At 50.4% G+C, this 16688-nt stretch overlaps 1 protein-coding gene across 5 annotated transcripts; it reads left to right on the top strand.

Annotated features, from left to right (window-relative positions):
- Positions 1–216: 216 nt before the first annotated feature.
- POGK (pogo transposable element derived with KRAB domain) lies at positions 217–15497 on the top strand. 5 transcript variants are annotated; one of them, XM_030875593.3, is made up of 6 exons: positions 220–482; positions 1943–2076; positions 7546–7672; positions 8459–8557; positions 9907–11390; positions 13614–15497. In XM_030875593.3, the coding sequence occupies exons 2-5, from the start codon at positions 1945–1947 to the stop codon at positions 11376–11378; spliced, it is 1830 nt and encodes a 609-aa protein (XP_030731453.1). In that variant the 5' UTR covers positions 220–482; positions 1943–1944; the 3' UTR covers positions 11379–11390; positions 13614–15497. The 5 variants fall into 5 exon arrangements, with proteins under 5 accessions (XP_060152914.1, XP_030731453.1, XP_030731454.1 ...); XM_030875594.2 differs by lacking the exon at positions 220–482 and adding an exon at positions 860–1414; XM_030875596.3 differs by lacking the exon at positions 220–482 and adding an exon at positions 1425–1709.
- The last annotated feature ends 1191 nt before the right edge of the window (positions 15498–16688 follow it).

Raw genomic sequence — 16688 nt, 5'->3', positions numbered from 1 at the left:
GAACGTGTGCACCCAGGCTACATTCAGTTCAAACATAAATCCGGGCTCTTCCTGCCTCATCTATGCCGAGGTCGCACATGGTGCACAGGAAACTGCACCAGGGGAAGCAGAGAGGGCAGAGAGCACTACTCCGGCCAGCGAGGCGGAGCCGGGCGGAGGGTCGGGAGCTCAGCCAAGAGGAGCGCGCGGCGCGGACCGGCCGGAAGCCACGCCGGGAGGAGGGTCGGGAGCTGGCGCGGGCGCCGTCCCCCGGCGACGCCGCGGCCCGCTGACATCAGCCGCGCTCCTCCCCTCGCCTCCCAACACCCTCAGCTCCCGGCCGGACCCTCCCTCCTCCCACCACGTGTCCTCCCCGCTCCCTCCCGAGGGGCCGCGCGCACGGGAAGCCGGAGAGACGGAAAGGATGGCGCTGTGACAGCCGGGCCGGAGCCCTCGGCGTCTCCACCGCGGCCCCGGCCCACGCCCCGGCTCTCGGCCCGGAGGTGAGTGCGCGCGGGCGGGGCGGGGGCCGGGGGCGGCATGGCCCCTCCCTCGGGCCCCCGGCGGTCGGGCCGCGGCGGGGGCGGGGGGTCCCGAGGCTGCAGCTGCAACTGCCGCCGCCACTGCCTTTGTTGCGGGCCCGCCGGGGAAGGCAGGCGGCGCCGGCCTCAGCCGCTCGGCAGGTGCGCTGGGGCCGGGAGCGGGCCAGGCGGGGAGATGGGCCGGGCCGGGCGCGGGCAGGGGGGCGGCAGGAGCGCTCCCGGCGCGGGGCCGCGGAGAAAGGGAAATGGGACAAGATGGCTGGAGAAACCGGAGCGCGCCCGGGGGCGCGGCAGCGGCGGCGGGCGGGGCGGCGGGCGGGTGGGCGGTGGCGGGGCAGAGGATACCTCTTCGCCTGCACCTTCGCCGCGGGGCGGCGCCCCCACCCCCCCATCTCCCTCCCGGGAGCCGGCGGGGGAGGCCGCGGCCAAGTTCGGGCCCCAGCTCCAGGGATCTGAAGCCTGTTCCACCCGCCCCAGACCTATCCTGCCGCATTCGCCCGTCCTTTTTGAAAATATCGAAGGAGCAGACTTTGAACTCCGGAAGGACCTTTTCTTTGGAAGCCCGGGAGGATGCGGCCCACAAGATGCGCGCTCACTCCACACCTAGGAATTGCCCGCGCCCCTAGAGGGCAGGAGCGCGGCCCTTTGTACTGGCCTAGGAGCTGGGCGAGAGAATTTGCAGAAGAGAATTTGCGGCCCAGAGGCAGCGAGTCTTCCCGGTGGCGGTGGGCCCCAGAGCCTGGCCCCAGCTGATTTCTGCACCTTCTTGCGTGTCCAGGCATTACCCCTCACTAAGGATCACCGACTCCTGGGCTTGGAAAGTCGCTTAAGGCAGAACAGTCTTATTTTCTGACCTGGCTTATGGACAGAACCTTTGAATCTGGAAAATCCAGGTACTCTGGGCCACCCAACCTCCTGATGCTGAACTGACCCTGTAGGAACAACCCAGTTGAGCGAGTGCTCTATCTGTGTTCAAATGCCTTCATTGAAAGGAAGCCAATACCGCTGTCTTGCTGCCAATTCCATGTTTGGGTGGCACTGGCTGTGAGAAAGTTCTGCCATTTGATGCACTCTTTAAAACCTCTTCTTGGAATGTTTACTCAGTGGCCTGCTCTGCCTTTGGGTCTCTACAGAACCAGTCTGGTCTGTCTTACACAGATAGCTTTTTAAATATTTGAAGGCAGCCAGGTATGCTATCTGCCTGCAACCCTCTTCTTATCATAATTAAATATGTCACCTTCCAGCTTCCTGGTGCTTTCCCTGAAACCCTTCCTCCCCAGGCCTGGCCCTGTCCCCTTCCATTGTTGCAGCTGAACTGTGCTTGGGGCTAAAAAGGTTTGTGTAGCCTGAGCTGCCCCCATCACAGACTTTAAAGAGTTCACACTAGCATCTGATTTTTCTGAACTGAATCTTACTTGCAGAGATGGAGTCCACAGCCTACCCTCGCAATCTGACCCTGAAAGAAGAGGAAGAAGAAGAAGAGATTCAGAGCCGGGACCTGGAGGATGGCCCCACAGATATGCAGAAAGTCCGAATCTGCTCAGAGGGCGGATGGGTAAGTAAGAAGGTGTGGAGTCCACACACAGCTGTGAGGGGCAGGCCTGGGAGCCAGGCTTGTATTAAGTCTCTTCCTCAAGCAGACATAGGAAGTAAAAATAGCCTAGCCCAGCCCGGTGTGTTTGCATTCCTGAGAAAACAGTTCTGTGGCTTTAAAAGGCACAGCGAAGAATGGAACTGGTTCTGGGAACAGTCCCTTCAGGCACGCAGCTTCAAGCACACCATCAGGATCGGGAGTCCAAGAGGCCACGACTGTGTCTTTCTCCTGTACCCGTGGATTCCCTGTATCCTGCTCAATGCCAGGCACCTTGTAGACACCAACTAAATCTCTGCTGGCCTGGGTGAAAGAAAAATTGTCCTGGCATTTGTTAAGATGATAAGGAAGACTATTCAGGACTATTGAGATAGGTTTCAAGACTGTCACAATAGGGGAGAGAGATCGGGCTCAGCAAGTGGGGATTTATAGCCAAGGAGCAGCGCGGAGGGCTCAGTGGTTGGAAAATTACTAAGAGGAGACATCCACGGTGGAGGGTTCTTTCTAAACTGACTTAGCAGGATTCTTGCTAAAACTGGTCTGGGCAGACTGAGAACCGGAGGGGGGTGTGTATGTGTCCAAGATAGAGGCCTAGTGGAGAAGAGGGCTCAGAGGAGCCTGGCCAAAGTTTGGGTGAGGAGAGAGTCTTTATCACCTACCGCTGGTTGAAGGGAACCATTTAAACCATTTAAGTAAGTCTTGGGGCACTGAACTGACGTGAGGAGAGCTTTATGGGACGAGGCCAGTTGACACAGGAGAGAGCTGCATTTCCAGCTGGTCCTGGATGGAGGGGTTGCGATAGTAGGCAGCAGTGAATAGGGAGCATATCCAAACAGCATAGTGTGATAGAATTAGAGTAAACTTATAAAAGTGTAAATGCAACAGATATTAATAGTCATCGTTATGTACATTATTCACAGTACTTACTGGACTTCATGATAATTGGGCATGAATGGTAAACATTTTAAAGAAGCAACAAAATGACATTCCTTTTCTCTGCTTAGTTTTCCACTGTGTATGAATGTCATCGGTATACATATCCTTTGTTTCCAGTGAGAGATCTGTATTCATAGAATCATGGTCCTTCCAAACTATCCAGTCCCGCTCCGCTCCCACTGCATGGGGTGCAGCAAGGTTATCTATTTTGCTCCTAGGATACACATGTACACTGACATTTGTTCTTAAAAACACCTCTTGAGCTGGAACCTTAAAAGTACTTCATTTTGTTGTATGTATGTTATACTTCAATTAAAAATATTTAAAGCAGTACGACACCAGGCTCTGGGTTTTCTCATCTAGCTATGGAGCCTGGATTGCATTTGTCTCTTCAGCCCACCCTGGCCTCCTCCCCAGTTCAGATCCATGCAGCTGGGGAGATTTTGGAGAGCAGGCATCCGTCCTATCTAGCCCTGAGCAAGAACTCATGGCTTTGAGGCTGCATTGGCCAACCGAGAACATCTAGACAGAATGGAGAAGTGCGCAAAGCAGGTGCAGTAGAAGCGCACATAAGAGTGTATTGGGACAACACAGAGAGGAGCAAGGTGAAGCCCATGCTTGGCTGGGAAAGAAGGAGGTAACCAGAGGAGCTGGAGGAGGGGGACTGGCATGTGTGGCACCCAGGCAGCCTGCCATCCATCCGTAGCTACTGAGCACAGTGCTGGGTGTTATTAAGGCAAGATCCCTAGTCTCGCGGGGGTACTAGTCTTGTGAGGAAGATAGGGAAGTAAATGTAATTAACTGCACAGTATTTGGAGTTCTGTGGGGGAAGATGGGCTCTCCTGCAGGCTGGAGAAGGCAGGCAGGGACCTGGTTGGAGCAGTAGGCAGTTTTGCCCCCAGCCCCATCCCTCCCAGGGACGTCTGGGTGGAGACGTCTTTGGTTGTCATGACTCGGGGTGGGGCTTGGGGAGTGGGAGATCCTACAGGCATCTCCTGGGTAGAGGCCAGGGATGCTGCTACCCATCGGTGATGCACAGGACAGCTCCCACAACGAACAATTATCTGGCCAAACATGTCAGCAGTGCTGAGGTGGGAAAACCCCTGCTCTAGAGCATTAAAACTAGGGGAAGAAAAGAATCGAATATGCATTTTGGTTGTTGGGGATTGTGTTAGAGTGATCAATAAAAGCTTTTCCAACCAAAGAATCAGGCTGTATATTAGGGTAATATTTCGTGGGAGAACTGGAGTAGAAATCCAATTTCAAGTAGAAAAAAGGGAAAGTGTACTTTGAACCAAGCCTTCGGCCTAGGTGGAGCCAGCCAAGGGAAGGGAGGGTCTTGCCCTCGAGGCAGCCAGAAGCAAAAGCACTGGAGAGGAAAGCTCCTGTGTGCAGAGTCCAGAGCAGCTCCTGCAGCTGGAGCCCGCAGTGGAGTCCGGGAGTGGAGGGGATGGGCGAGAGAAGCAGAGGGGGCCAGGGGACCGAGCCAGCCCTGCGGGGGAGTGTGCTGCGCCCAGGAGTCTGAGCTCCCTCCCTAGCAGCTCTGAGGGAGAAGTCCTCGGCTCGTCTTTCTAAGGGACGTTAGGGTTTGCTGCCGCCACCAGGCAGAGGCCACTTGGCCTAAGTGGCCTGCCGAGAAAGCACGGGCTTGGGAGTCCGACTTGCTAACTCTGTGACCTTGGGCAAGATACTTATCAGCCCTGTTTCCTCACCCATAAAACTGGGGTGGTGATCCCCGTATCCCTGTAGTATTTAAAGGATTCAATAAGGTAACACATTTAACCACGTAAGAGGGAGTGCCCTACACAGTGCCTGGCATACAGCAGGCGCTCTATCAGTGCACCGGTCCCAGCCCCCTAAGTGCTGTCTTCGCTGGGTGCAGCGAGCCTGGGCAGCATGTAAGTACTCTAGGACGGTTACCCTTGGAGATAAGCGTTGGAATGCCAGCTCGTGGGACCGAGTGAGGCAGCACACACAAGCTGAAGGAAGAACACCTGTCTGATGAGTCCTTGACCTTCTGAGGGAAGGGAGGAAGGCGGGGATCGAGGGCCTCTACCTGTGAGGCCAAGCAAGTGTGTCCAGGGGTTGGATGGCGGCTGCCTGATTTCTGAGTTTGGCCCAGGGCTGGCCCTGTTTACCTTCTGCTGTGCTTGGCTAGATAAAAGGCCTCTGTGGAGAGAGGGGAGGCCTGCACAGCAGGGCCTGGCTGAAGCCTTGCTCAATTCTCACAGAAGGTTGCTGTGAGGAGAATTCCTAAGCCACTGCACTGCGCGCCTCTGGAACATAATGTGGGCTTGTCTGAGGATCCTCCGGGGCTCAGTCCTAAATGGGAGGAGATGAATCCAGCCTCAGCCTCCAGCTGCCTTCTCACCACTCCAGGGCTGCTGATATATTTACCAGGCCCAGGACGTGTTACCTTTTACAAGGATCGACGTGGGTAGCCCCTCTGCAATGACAGGCATAGCCAGTCCTGTGTCCTGTTTTATCAGCAAAGGGAAAGGGCCTATAAATAGGTATGGCCTAGATCTGGAATTTCCTAGGGAGAGAAAAGGCCAAAGGGAGAGTTGTTTAAAAGCCTGGGAAGTGGGATGGGGTGGGATGGAAAATTCCTGGCTGCCTGGCTTTCCAGATTGATGGAGTCTGAGCGGAGCCCAGAGACCAATCCGTTTGTACCTCCCGGTATTTGACACTAGGGATTTTTGTCCATTCTTACTCCAAAGAGTAAGTTCAGTCTTGTGACAGATACATTTTAACGATTGTTTGAAACTATTCCAAGCGGAATAAGAGACGTCCAGGGGTTATTTGCTTAAATCTTTGATTCAAAGAACACATTTTTAAGGGATTACTACCTACAGGAAGTGTTCTAGGCTTAGGGAAACAAAACAGAATAAGCCCAGAGTACTGCCCTCAGTGAGCCAATATTCTAGTGGAAGAAGCAGACAGGTAAGCCAAGAGGACTCTGCAGTGTGATAAGTGCCATCAGAGCCTTCAGCCCAGGGCGTCACAGGGCACACAGCTTGGGTTGGGACCAGTTTCCTGGGGAACAGGATGTCTGGGCTGAGTCTTGGAAAGTGGGTGGGTGTCAGCCAGGCCAAGAATGGGGAGGACCTCCGAGGCAGCAGAGCACCATGTGCGCACACACAGAGGGTGCGAGGATGGTTTGTTCAGGGAACTGCAGCAGCTGTGTACTGCTGAGCGTGTGCGGGGTGGGAGCGGAGGCCTGCCAGCTGGTGACCTGGGAGACCCCTCTGCCCTCTGTGAGGGCGGGAGCCTTGAAGTCAGACAGTGCTGTGTCCCACTCTCAACCCTGCCATTATTGGCTGTGTGACTTTGGGCCAGAAACGGGGCTGCTCTGAGCCAGTTTCCTCCTTAATTAAATGGGGCTGTGGGGGGAATAAGGGAAGCAGTTACAGGGCCTTTCCTAGGAGGTTCTCCCTGTGTGGAAGGGGCTGTGATGCGGGGGAGGGACGAGGTGGGCTTCGTGCGTAAGGAAGAAGGGCCAGGAGATCTAGATGATTGACGGCCGGGGGCCTGAAGAAGCTGCAGGTGGTGCAGACACTGAACTTTTGTAAGCAGATGGAAAACAGTACTCTGATCCCCCAGGCCCTAGATTCAGCTATGGGGAGTAGCTGTGAAAGCAGCAGCCCAGATCCCTTACCATTGAATACGATGAACTTTGGAGTAGGATTTTTAACGACTGAAGGAAAACACATAGTAAAAAGAAAAGCAGAGAGTTGAACAAGAGGGGGTCGGTCTGGGTGCCTTGGCTGCGTTTGGCTTCTCAGGCACCCCCGTCCCACTGGCCCATGGGGATGGGGAGGTAGGTGAGCCCGGGAGCGGGCAGTAGAGCGCTCTTCTCTGGCCTTAGGGCTTCCTGCTGCGGGTCTAGGCACGGAAGCAAAGCAGTCTGCTCTAGTATCTCATTACATAAATTGAAGCTCTAATTAACCCTTCTGTCCTCCTCCTCGTGGATTGGAAAAGGCCAGCCGAAGCCCCTTCTCTCACTGGCCCCTCCCTGGCAGCGTTGGGTTCTGAGTCAGAACCCGGGGCTAGTGCCCTGCAAATGGAGACTAGTGCCCAGGAGGCCCCCAGCACCCTCCTGGGCTGAGGATCTGTGACCAAGGGAGAGAGCAGGGTTGTGTTGGTGGGGCAGCTGTCTCGGGGTGTTTCCTCGAGCGTGGTTGGTTCTGGCTCTGGATGGGGGCTGAGCCGTGATCGGCTCTCCCTGCTGTATGTGAGGACCCAGTGTCTCCCAACCAGTACGGGGGACTTTTCTTCTCAAGGTGCTGCTCTCCTTATCTGTGGATGCCGGGGGAGGAAAGCACTCAGCAGGGCACGGGAGACCTTGTTTTTGTCTTGGTGTTGCTTCTCGGAGGAGCCGTGTGACTCAGGACAGACGTTTCCCCGGGCCCAAGCCCTCGCCTGTGAGATGCGGGTGTGTGATCTGTGTCTGCATGTGCCTACTAGTCGCTGAGAAAGGCCTGTTCACTGTTGCAGGTGCCAGCCCTATTCGATGAGGTGGCCATATATTTTTCCGATGAGGAGTGGGACGTTTTGACGGAGCAGCAAAAGGCCCTGTACCGGGAGGTCATGAGGATGAATTATGAAACTGTCCTGTCCCTGGGTAAAGCTTTGTTTTCCTTTGTCTCCTAGAAGCTCTGAGCCCAGAGAATTGTTTCCACGTCTCTCTTCTCTGGTGTATCCAACATCCCTCTCTCCTGAACTTGGAGTCTGTCCCCTCAATGCCTGTGCCCATTTAATTTCCTGTTTTTGATTTAGGCAGGATATACATATTGTGTCCTTCTACTCAGCGGCTTGTGCCAGCTCTCAGAACCATCCTCATTCAACCCAGGCATTCTCATCAAAAAAAGAAAAAATAAGACATAATCTAAGAAATGTCACCATGGGTCTGCGCCTGTGCTTCATATGTTCCTTAGGAGGGAAGGCAGGCCTCATTGTTACCCTGTCAGCCTTAGAAGCTTGGGGACATATCCTCAAAGAATCCTTGCTCCCTTCCCAGCATTGATATCCATATTATTGGAATGTAACCATATTATTAGAATGTAACCATTTGGAGGGATCTCCTCATTTGCTCATATGGGTACCAGAGTGCTCATTAGATCCGTGGCTGCACCCACCCACTTCCCTGCTAAATGCAGTTCCTTTTTGTTGTTGCTAGTACATTAGCAGAGATTCATAAATTCCCTTGGACAGACCTATTTCCCATCATATTTTTTCTTTAAGTATCCCTGAGCCCTTTCCCCCCGCCTTTCATAAATCTGCATATTGAGAAGACTGTGGTGGGGTGGGAGTGGAGGGGAGGGTTTCTTAAGTATTATAAAGTACTTATTTTGGCAGTGTTCCAAGACAGTAACACACAGCTGTTACCTGTTCTATTTCCTATAAACAGAATTCCCATTCCCTAAGCCCGACATGATCACTCGGTTGGAAAGGGAGGAGGAGTCTCAGAATTCTGACGAATGGCAGTTCCAGGGAGGAACCTTTGCAGGTACTATGATTAACCCAATTCAACATCCATCCAATGGGAGAATAATGAAGATGAATTTTAAGTTTCCAGGTACATTCTGTGGGGTATTTAAGAGTAAGGCAAGGTTGTGAGGCAGAAAGATTATGGGCTTTGGAGTTTCAGAATCTCCTTTCCTACGCTATGTGACCTTAGGCGACTTCATCCACCTCTCTGAGCCTCCATTTCTTCACCTGTCGACTGTCAGTAATAAGTCTCAACATGCACCTTTGTATGCAGGTGAACCAAAGTGAAGTTTGTGTGGCTTTGGTCCAGCGCACATCCTGGGTGCCTCGGTGGCACACCACACACCTCTGAAAACTAAGGAAAATAGTGTGACGAAGCATGCATCCAGGGTTATTTACTTGGCTTCCTGTCTCCTTAATCTTGGATAGAAAAAGCAATAGCAGCTGTAGTACATGCTTGAGCAAATATGTCTAAAGAAGCACTCAGTCTTTTATCAAGAAATATAGTTAGAGGGCAGGCGTTGGAAAAATACAGCTTCCCAACAGCCTGAGTGGTTTGATTTGCCTTCTCTCTATAAGTAATAGTTTAAAATGCTGTCTTTCATTGATTCCAAGACACGTTTTTCCCTCATCACTTTAACATCTCTGCAGTTGAGAATGCCTCTTAAAATTGATGGCGTGCTATAGTTTCACTAGTAGCTTTTTTTTCTTACTGGCATATAATGGTGCATCTTGCAATTGATGGCATCTTAGTTCTGGTGAGATATGGTAATTTCCGTGAGTCGTGTTCAGCTTCTGTGGCCACCTTCTGAACAGAAACATACAGTGAAACCCAGTTCTGACATTGGTATGCAAGAACCATACTTCTGCCTGATGAGCTTAACTTTGCTAAGTGTGGTATTGCTATAGGTTTTCTTGGTTTAAGGGATATGATTCAGCCCATGATGATACAAATTCTGTAACATTACGTGGTAATATGGGTTATAATTGGCTTCTCGTCCAGGTAAAGGTTATTTTGACCCAAGCATGGCCCACACAGTTGGTATGTGATCCAAGCTTGTTGCCTGTGTTCAGTTTCCAGCTCTGCCACTTCCTAGCTCAGCTACCTTGATGCATTACTTAATTTCTCTAGACTCACGTGCAAAGAAGAAATAATCAGTTATTGTGAGAATTAGATGGGGTAATCCATGGGAATTGGCACGGGGGTAAGGACTTCGTGTTATCTGTTATTAGAGCTACTGCTTTTAGTGAATTTGAGATTAAGGTATTCTTGGTATTTCGACCAAAAAAAAAAAAAAAATCAGGGAATGAGCCAGAAGTCATTTTACTTACGGGCACTATCTTTGCCCCTCCCTGTCTGTCTGCCAGAAAATGAAGAATCTGACGTGAAGCCCCCAGACTGGGTGGGCCCGATGAACACGGCCTCCCAGTTTCCGCAGCCTCAGCACCTGGACAGCTATGGCCTCCGTCTGCCTCGGGACATCACAGAGCTGCCCGAGTGGGGCGAGGGGTACCCCTTCTACATGGCCGTGGGCTTCCCCGGGTACGACCTCTCGGCAGACGACCTGGCCGGGAAGTTTCAGTTCAGCCGGGGCATGCGCCGCAGTTACGACGCGGGGTTCAAGTTAATGGTGGTGGAGTACGCCGAGAGCACCAACAACTGCCAGGCGGCCAAGCAGTTCGGGGTGCTGGAAAAAAACGTCCGCGACTGGCGCAAAGTGAAGCCGCAGCTGCAGAACGCCCACGCCATGCGGCGCGCCTTCCGGGGCCCCAAAAACGGGCGCTTCGCCCTGGTGGACCAGCGCGTGGCCGAGTACGTTCGATACATGCAGGCCAAAGGGGACCCCATCACCAGGGAGGCCATGCAGCTGAAAGCTCTGGAGATTGCCCAGGAGATGAACATTCCGGAGAAAGGGTTCAAGGCCAGCCTGGGCTGGTGTCGAAGAATGATGCGAAGGTATGACTTGTCTCTGCGGCATAAGGTACCGGTGCCCCAGCAGCTGCCGGAAGACCTGACCGAGAAGCTCGTCACCTACCAGCGGAGCGTCCTGGCTCTGCGCAGGGCACACGACTACCAGGTGGCTCAGATGGGGAATGCTGATGAGACGCCCATTTGCTTAGAGGTGCCCTCGAGGGTGACTGTGGACAACCAGGGTGAAAAGCCCGTCTTGGTCAAGACGCCAGGCAGGGAGAAACTGAAAATCACCGCCATGCTTGGTGTCTTGGCAGATGGGAGGAAGTTACCTCCGTACATCATTCTGAGGGGCACATACATCCCCCCCGGGAAGTTCCCCAGCGGCATGGAAATCCGCTGTCACCGGTACGGGTGGATGACGGAGGACTTGATGCAGGACTGGCTGGAAGTGGTGTGGAGGCGGAGAACCGGTGCAGTGCCCAAGCAGCGAGGGATGCTGATCCTCAACGGCTTCCGGGGCCACGCCACTGACTCGGTGAAGAGCTCCATGGAAAGCATGAACACCGACATGGTCATCATCCCGGGGGGCCTGACCTCGCAGCTGCAGGTGTTGGATGTGGTGGTCTACAAACCCCTGAATGACAGTGTCCGGGCCCAGTACTCCAACTGGCTCCTGGCGGGGAACCTGGCCCTGAGCCCCACGGGGAATGCCAAGAAGCCGCCCCTCGGCCTCTTTCTGGAGTGGGTCATGGTGGCATGGAATAGCATCTCAAGCGAATCCATCGTCCAGGGGTTCAAGAAGTGCCACATCTCCAGCAACTTGGAGGACGAGGATGACGTCCTGTGGGAAATCGAGAGCGAGCTGCCAGGAGGAGGGGAACCGCCCAAAGAGTGCGACACTGAGAGCCTGACAGAGAGCAACTGAGGGAAAGCCAAGGTAAGCAGTCGGGAGGAACTGCCCAGCGCCTACCCTGAGGGACGTGTTGGGTTCCACAGACACCTTTTCTCTTGCCATTATTTTCCTCTGTTTCCGAGAACTCTTCGAGCCCACAGTGCAGTGCTGTAGGTGACAGGCCATCAGCATTTTCACCTTTATGTGAAACTGGTTGCTTGGCTTATTTCGTGGGTACTTTGTATAATGCATGAAGTGAACAAGGAGTGAGCTCCGAGAACACTTAATCTGAGAGCTGTAATTATCGCTGAAATTATTGGGGCCTGAAAGAGCGTAGTCTGACATGGCCCCGATAAGAAAAAGTTTTGTCTGCAAAACCAAAATTTTTCTTCCCCTTATAAATTGTGCTGAACATTTAGGGCCAGTGTGTGTACCTGATTCACTTGGAGCGGCCGTGCTCGCCTTGGCTAGCCTGTAGGGCTGGGATGTAAGGACGCATGTGCCTTCAGACTGTGTACCCTGGGCCTCGGGTCTCCGTCCTGGGGTGGTCTGCAGTAGCCCAGTGGGGAAGGAAAGAAATAGCTTATGCCTGCTTCTCCCTGGGAGTTCAGAAGTGTGTTTTAAACCATCATCTCATTCTCATGACATTCACGTGGAGTGAACAATTATAATAATTTCACAGACGTTTGAAGGGTGATACTTTTAAATTGTAACTGCACCAAAAAAAAAAAAAAATGCTTATCTCGGACTACAGTGAGTAAAGTCTAAGGACTAAGGACCACAGGCCCGAGAATTTTCAGTTGAGTATAGAAGGGCAACAGCTTTAAAAGGAAGTGGGGGGCTTCCCTGGTGGCGCAGTGGTTGAGAGTCCGCCTGCCGATGCAGGGGACGCAGGTTCGTGCCTCGGTCCGGGAAGATCCCACATGCTGCGGAGCGGCTGGGCCCGTGAGCCATGGCCGCTGAGCCTGCACGTCCAGAGCCTGTGCTCCACGACGGGAGAGGCCACAACAGTGAGAGGCCCGTGTACCGCCAAAAAAAAAAAAAAAAAGGAAGTGGGGAGTGGGGGGCTACCAGATATCACTAGTGGAGTGAACCTCCCCACCTGGACCCCTTGAGAGAGAGTGAACGACCACCTACAGTGGGCAACATACAGAGAGAAGAGACATTTCATTTTACCTTCTTGTTCTCATTTCCCTAATTGTCAGTTCATTTGTTCCTCCAGACAGTGTTTAATATGAAGACAGCGCTCCTTTTACAGAGGACCTCAAAGTATCTTGACGGTTTTTCTTTCCTTTAAAGTATAATTAGGTATTTCCATCCTACTTGCTTCTTTCTCCAAATGAAATGCTAAGAGAAATCTTGTTACACCGCCCCCCTTCATGCTGTGTAAGTTGAAGAGTGACTTATGTCTCCTTCCCTGCCCCCAAATCAAACTGTACTCCTAACATTGAACCGCAGTGTTATTCTGAGACCCCTAGAATTACAGAGACAAGGAGAAGTTCTTACTATTACAGTCGAAATCACGAAAATTGCTTTTTTCCCTCATGTTCCCTTATTCTTCCACTCCGTGAATTCAGCCTCCCTTTTCTGCCAATCATTACACTGCCTCCACTGGATTATCAGACTTTGAATTATAGTGACTTTTTATCCTTTTTACCTTCCCGCCCCCCCTTGTTAGATAACATTTTTGTGCATTTTTAATTTTCTAAGCTATTTGCTACCCAAAGGACTGGATCAAAAACTGCGAGAGGGCTTCCCTGGTGGCACAGTGGTTGAGAGTCCGCCTGCCAATGCAGAGGACATGGGTTCGTGCCCCGGTCTGGGAAGATCACACATGCCGCAGAGCGGCTGGGCCCGTGAGCCATGGCAGCTGGGCCTGTGCGTCCGGAGCTTGTGCTCCGCAACGGAAGAGGCCGCAACAGTGAGGCCCGCGTACCGCAAAAAAAAAAAAAAAAAACGCCAGAAGAGGAAAGGGAAAAAAACAATGCCGGGCTACAGCTATGTACGTAGGCATTTATGTCCGATCCCAACCACTAGCTTTGGCTCATCTTGACAGCCACAGTTCTCTGTACAGCTGCCCTGTTTTTGAGCTGAGGAAGTGCCAGAAGTAGACAGGGATTCTCATCGAACAAGGCATTTTGGAGGCGACGTGGGCATAAAACGGCCTCTTCTCATCTGTTTGGAAATCTGACTAATCTGTTCTTGAAAAGTTATACCATGTCTAAAATCCAAGGGTTAACTCACACTTAGGTTCTCTCTGTTTTCCAGCAAATGAACTGTATTTGGAACAGCTGAGGAGGAAAATCCTCAAGAAGATTTCCTCACAGCATAGGTACACAGGGAGCAGCAGGAAAAGGCCATGGGGCTCAGAACAGCCCAGGTCCGGACGGCAGCCTGAGCATCCTGTCTTGGGACACCGCCCACCCTCGCCCCACGTCCATGAGGTGTCAGAAAAGTCTAGGACCCTTCACTTCGTCAGAGACATGATTAGAAAAGAAACTGCTTCTGCCTCATTTCTTGTTTTAGAGATTACTCCATGTGTCCATCAAAAGAAACCTGTAGATAGGAATGAATAAAGGTATTTCCTGGAGAAGAGGCCATTTGTTCAGCGCCAATAAGAGACTCATCATACGGGCCCAACTCCACTGGTATTTTCTGTGGAGAAAACCTCAAGTCAATGTTTTTTCTTCTGCCTTTAAAAATGCTTCCATCAGTAGAACCTGTCCCCACACAGGTCAAGACTGCAGAGAAGGCTTTGTAGAAATGGTCATTCATGTACACCTGCTACTTACACATTCCTCTTTTGGAAAAATGAGATGCTAATAACAACAACAAAATTCAGACGTACTGGCCTGGTGCCAGCAGATGGCTTTTCTGTAGACAAACTAGGTTAGTGTGGAAGATACAGATTAAAATAAACTATGCCGTTTCATTTATCTTCCCAATCTGGTTGGCAGCTAGACTTTTCTAGGGTCTCATTTAATGGCCCTGTTTTTCATTATTATTATATTTAATGATAGGGTAGCATTTAGTACACAAGCTCTTCTGTTTCTCAGGCTGCCTGCAAAAGTCACCATAAATTATCTGCTGTCTACATGGTACAAAGCTCATTGACTCATCTGCTACTTGTTTTGTTAATTCCGATTCCTTTAATGTTTTTATCGCAAGGGTGGTGAGAGGGCGTGGGTCTTTGGCCACAGCTGTTTGAAGACTTCTTCTATCCTGCAGAAACAGGTGGGAGGTCTTTGAATTTTTACACTAAAGTAATGTGCATTCCCACATACGTTGAGTGTTATGAAAACATTCCTTCAAAGCTACCTGTGCTACGAAAAATATGCCAGAACCTCGTAGACAAAGCCATTGTTAGAAATGTCATTCCAATGTCAGATCTGGTTAACAGGCTACCATAACCACTTTTCCTTCCTGTAGACCCAGCTCATTTGTATATTATACTTGTTCTTGGCATTTTGAAACACCTATTTCTACTCAGGTACTCATTTTCCTATTAGTGATTCACCTTCCTCATTTTTTAAAACCAGTTTTCCTCTAAGAGGGGAAATTTCACTTAACTTCTGAAATCTGAATAACTTTCAATGTTTGAATCATTTCCCCATTTGCTTTTACCTGTACTGTATTCTTTGTCATCTCAAACGGCATCTAAATCCAGCTACTTTTCATTCCAGAAGTTTTCATTCCCTCCAATTACACTTAATTTATCCTCCACTATCCTGGTTCCTGGCCCTTTCCTCTTTATGTCCTATTTTACTTGCTTTGGGAGCTTAAAGGACTTTATAAGACCTAATTTTTGGTTCCTGCATTGGAGCCGTAGTTGTCTTGCAGGGAAGAGTAGAAAGTGGGTTCAACTCCTGTTTCATTCTACCAACACCTCCTTGAGTCTCATCGTCAGCTGATAGATGATGCCTTACAGGTTGCTTAGCACTGGAACTTCCCTAGAGGAATGGCTCTACTGTCAGGGTTTCTGGGCTCATTCTTCCACTGACTTTATTATGATCTATGCCTAACAGAGCCCCAGTACAACTATTTTGCAGAATGGCTATTACCCTAGAGTTACTATAGCACATATTGAGACATAGTTGTACTCCCCAGTAGATAGGAACTGACTCCGACAATAAACTTTGATAATAAAGACAATAGGCTCTGGTGGTTTTATTTATCATATGCTAGCCTTGTGAAAAGTCATATGTCAAACTCTTCATTTACACTTTATTCTCCACTCAGTTTGGTACCAATATATTACACCCTTGAAATAAAAAAGTCTGTTCATGGGATGGCAGTGTAAGTAATGTCGGTGTCTTTAAAGACAAATGTTACATGTGGTTTTAAACTGGCTTTTAAAGGTGGGGGAAAGGGCCCTGGCAAAAATAGCTTTTTCCCTCAATCAGTCATGTTTTGGATGCTCACAGGAAAAATCACACGAAGGAAATTCATAAAGGGATATTAATTTTAAAAGGATGGAAACATGCAGCTTGATGAACAGAAAACTTGTGTCCTGTTTTCATAAATTTCTCTCAAAATGAAAGTATGATGAACCTATATGCCCTTTCATGGTGTGCTTTTAGTCTTGACAATTTACCATGCCTGTAGATTCAATTAAATATTAATCTACTCTCCAAGAATAATCTAGACATTTTTCCTTTTTTAAGCCGTGAGAATTAAATGCTGAACCAATCTGTTGGCCACAGCATCTAAGTCTGACCCCGAAAACCAAGCTTCCTTACCATTATTCAAACTGGAGGCATTCTGGTCCGAGTCAAAAGACATGAGGAAACACAGGTATTTATCTACGGTCAAAGTGAGCAATCATTTAGAAGACGCTTCATGAAATTCGATCAGGAACGTCGTGATCACTTCAGACAATGGGAGAAGTGTTAGAGAAATTATGTGCTTGGTTGATCCCAGCAATGGGTGACAAAGGGGTAAGAATGTGTGCTAAGCCAGCACTCTGGTACCTGGTAGAAAATAAGGCGGGCCTTATCAAACCTGGTTTTAAACAATGATATACCTACAGCTAAAAGACAATTACTGAAATCCCTACAGGAAAACTAAGCTCAATTCTAAGCCTGAAATTATCTGGTTCCTAGTAGCTTTTTTCCTCTTTGAAATAGTTATTTTTCTAAATGATGCTTGATAATAAGCACTCCTGATTTCTTAAGAACCTAATTATAGAAGAGACTGCACTCAGGGTCCCACAGTTGACCACGGTGCTACGGCTGGAGGCCACCTTTGGTGGAACAAGGCATTTGAACTCTGGCTCTCTTGAAAAATCCTAAGTATCACTCTATCCAGCTGCCTGCCTTGCCCTCAACCCAATCTCTCCACTGT

The sequence above is a fragment of the Globicephala melas genome, chromosome 1 (assembly GCF_963455315.2).
Source record: "Globicephala melas chromosome 1, mGloMel1.2, whole genome shotgun sequence".
Taxonomy (NCBI): domain Eukaryota; kingdom Metazoa; phylum Chordata; class Mammalia; order Artiodactyla; family Delphinidae; genus Globicephala; species Globicephala melas.
Note: the sequence above shows the minus strand (reverse complement) of the source record. Positions and strands in the feature narration are given on the sequence as shown.